The sequence below is a fragment of the Opisthorchis viverrini genome (genome assembly GCF_000715545.1).
Source record: "Opisthorchis viverrini unplaced genomic scaffold opera_v5_54, whole genome shotgun sequence".
Classification (NCBI taxonomy): Eukaryota; Metazoa; Platyhelminthes; class Trematoda; order Opisthorchiida; family Opisthorchiidae; genus Opisthorchis; species Opisthorchis viverrini.
Window position 1 is genome coordinate 1903390 of NW_008751711.1, and position 3232 is coordinate 1906621.

The 3232-nt window shown below is 45.4% G+C and overlaps 1 protein-coding gene across 1 annotated transcript in view; it reads left to right on the forward strand.

Annotated features, from left to right (window-relative positions):
• Positions 1-3232, forward strand: part of T265_03745 (hypothetical protein) — a gene marked incomplete at both ends in the record, with an annotated part of 35195 nt that overhangs the window by 24226 nt on the left and 7737 nt on the right. Inside the window, one exon of the mRNA XM_009168292.1 lies at positions 1437-1702. Coding sequence (XP_009166556.1) covers positions 1437-1702 — 266 coding nt within the window. The remainder of the gene's footprint in view (positions 1-1436; positions 1703-3232) is intronic.

A 3232-nucleotide genomic window follows, 5' to 3' on the forward strand; every position in this document is an offset into this window, starting at 1 on the left:
GGAAACTCGGGGACTGCGCCTACCTGATGAGCCCGAACTGGAAGGGCGAAACCGGTCGTGGGTTGTCGGAGAGTTTTCAGCAACCTTGTGAGTAGCTTCCTTTATGTGGGCTATTGTTATGTCATGTCCTAGAACTTCTGTAGGCATCTCATAAGTGTTCTGGGCGTATGGTAATGCAATTCTTTTGCCTTATCGAGTCGGTCGACTTACGGCTTCAAGTTACATTCCTCAGATAACCTGAAAACTTCATATGAATGTTTCCCTTTTATTTTGATTTCCACCGTATTTCGGTGTCTCATTTCTCTTGAACTGCGCCCCCAGACACAGTTCTGTATGTGACAGTTAGGTTGGCTTCTGTGTTAGTTCGGAGTTGAGTCGGTGAGCGTCGTCTTTCTGTTTGGATTTTGTCAATTTGGTACTCTAGTGACGAGCCCATAAAAATTCCGGCTTGCTGTCGATTTTTCCACTGTGAACTTCATGACGATGTCGGCACGAATGATGCCGAGACGTTTACAGGCTGGGTCAAGCTGGGCGAACAAATCAACAGCCCCCTGACTCTGTCCATAACAGTCCTTCTCAATTTTCTTTGGTAAAGAGTTTGGAACGGAACTGATTTTCAGGTCTCTGAGCGATCCATGTCAGACTTCGTTTTTGTAAAGTACTGGTCCCCCCCAGTAAAAGCAATTCTGCATCGACTTCAGAGACAAGGCACTGCGGTTCGTTCGCAAGCACGCTGATTGGTCAGAATACCGACCAATTGAAGTTAAATGTTTTGGCTCGGCATGTCACACCTCGTCTCAAATGCGCGAATGTTGGGACCGGGTTCTGTCCTACATCTTCAAGTCCATTCACGCTTAATATCATGCCTTCTGGTGCAACCGTGTTTTTGTTTATACCTAAGTATCTACGCTCGTTTTTGCGCTGCCTCTTTCAACATAGTTGTGAGTTGTTCTCCTTGTTCAAGTAGGCACGGGATTCCAAATTCTCTCCATTACGTCCCATGGGAACTTGGCTAGCACGGTGACCGACGAAATCAATTGGATTATTGACGTCCCGAAACGTATAGCTCCTCATTACTCTGGTCATCCTTCTGAAGTATGATCACCTGGAACATGTTCGAATTCTATTGGCTCTGTCGAATTCGTCATTGAAAGGGGTTGTTTTATCAGCAAGTGCTAATCTCCAAGTGAACGGTTCTTGAACTCTGACAAATAAGTGATCCAGTTACGCGCGACCTTTTCAACATGTTGAGAACCGCTTTCTGTTCCTGGCTTGGTGTCCAAGACACTATCAATCTGAACCTAACAGTGGTTTGGCTAATTTCATTAAAAAAATTAAGTGATATTGTGTGTCGCGATCCCGATTTACCATTGTTTTTTCCTTGATGTCTCTTAACGCGAGCTCTAGTCATGAGTCAAATTTTCCCACCTTCATAGTTACGGCCTCACTGAGACAAGCGCGTCCGGAACTCTCATGGAATGTGGGGATCTGCGATGTAACCACGTCGGGGCCCCAACTCCTGCTGTTCAAATCAAACTACGACCTTGGCCCGAAGGTGGATACTCACCACATGATAAGCCATCTCCTCGGGGTGAGGTTCTAATCGCTGGAGGTCCTGTGTCGAATGGTTACTTCAAGCAACCCGAGCTTACCGCACGGGACTTCTACAAGGATGAAAATGGTGTCCGATGGTTTTGTACAGGTTCGTTTCAGACGGCCTCGGATTTGAGTAGGCCGGATCATTTTACCTCCGTCCTCCAACCTGTGTGCCGTTTAATTGAGTGAAATATAACCAAAGGAGAACGGACACTGAACTATTTGGGACACCAAAGAGTAGCCACCTAATTTGTTAAATCTGTTCGTTCCACTCAATTGCACAGTGCGGCTAGATGACGGCCACGTGGAATGTTGATTATTGATCGATTGAATGACGTGTGGACACAAGCGGTCGTCCGCAAAGCAGGGAGTTTTCAGCAACCTAATGAGTAGTATGTTTCGTTTAGACGAAGAGAGTTATTTAGACTGGGTATCTTGAATGCGGACGAGTTGGGTTAATTGTTCTAAATGCTTGGAGATTTTGTGATGAAACTTTTGCAACAAAGCTGTTGAAGTCTGCGGCCAATTCGAACACGACTACAGCCTCTACATACATTTGGTTAGGAACCTTTAGTTTGGTCTCATCAACGTGTGCTACAACACTTTTTTTCAGCAACTAATGAGTAGTATGTTTCGTTTAGACGAAGAGAGTTATTTAGACTGGGTATCTTGAATGCGGACGAGTTGGGTTAATTGTTCTAAATGCTTGGAGATTTTTGTGATGAAACTTTTGCAACAAAGCTGTTGAAGTCTGCGGCCAATTCGAACACGACTACAGCCTCTACATACATTTGGTTAGGAACCTTTAGTTTGGTCTCATCAACGTGTGCTACAACACTTTCGACTGGTGCGTAGAAACGTGCAGATTACGCAATTTCGTCCCTTCATTTAGTCTATCGGCGTTCCGAACAACGTTACACAATCGAAGACATCACGTGTCAGTCCGGCCGGCCTGATCATGTCTACCAACGTCGCAACTAATTTTGGAAACCAATAATCCAGACAGAATGTGCGTGTTCCCAGAGGTGAATTGTCTCGGGTCTTTCTGAGTTCCCAATCCCCCCAAGGGAGAGGAAACGATCTTTTCTCCTGACGAGAATCGTACGGACAATTTTTCCCCAAAACTGACACACTTGTTTGTGGGGATACATACTCGTATTAACGGAAACTCAGATGAATTTCGTTTATGACATTTTTTGATTGAATTTCATTTGAGTTGCAAATGAGTGGTGTTTGCCTCAATACGTGTTCGATTGGGTGTTCCAGTAAGAGATTAGATTGATGAAGAATCGGGGACTAGACCTGCCTGATGAGCCACAAAAGGGCGAAGCCCTTAGTCAGCTGTTCACGGTTTTCACCGTATATATATATATATTTGTAGGTATGTTTCACCTCACGAGCTCTAGATGGTTAGTGATCAAGGCATAAAATTGCCAACCGAAAGTTCCATGGTTCGAACCCAGCCACAGCATTTGTACTGCTCCTGTCTGCACTCGAACAACCTACCAGTATCTCTGCCCTCGTGCTTCCATAGCGTGGCATGGTAGCTAGGTACGGAAAGTGTGTCACCGTAACATAACAGAAACCTCGTTCCCCTCGTATAGCCGGGAAGCGCAACTCCCTACACGACGGGCGA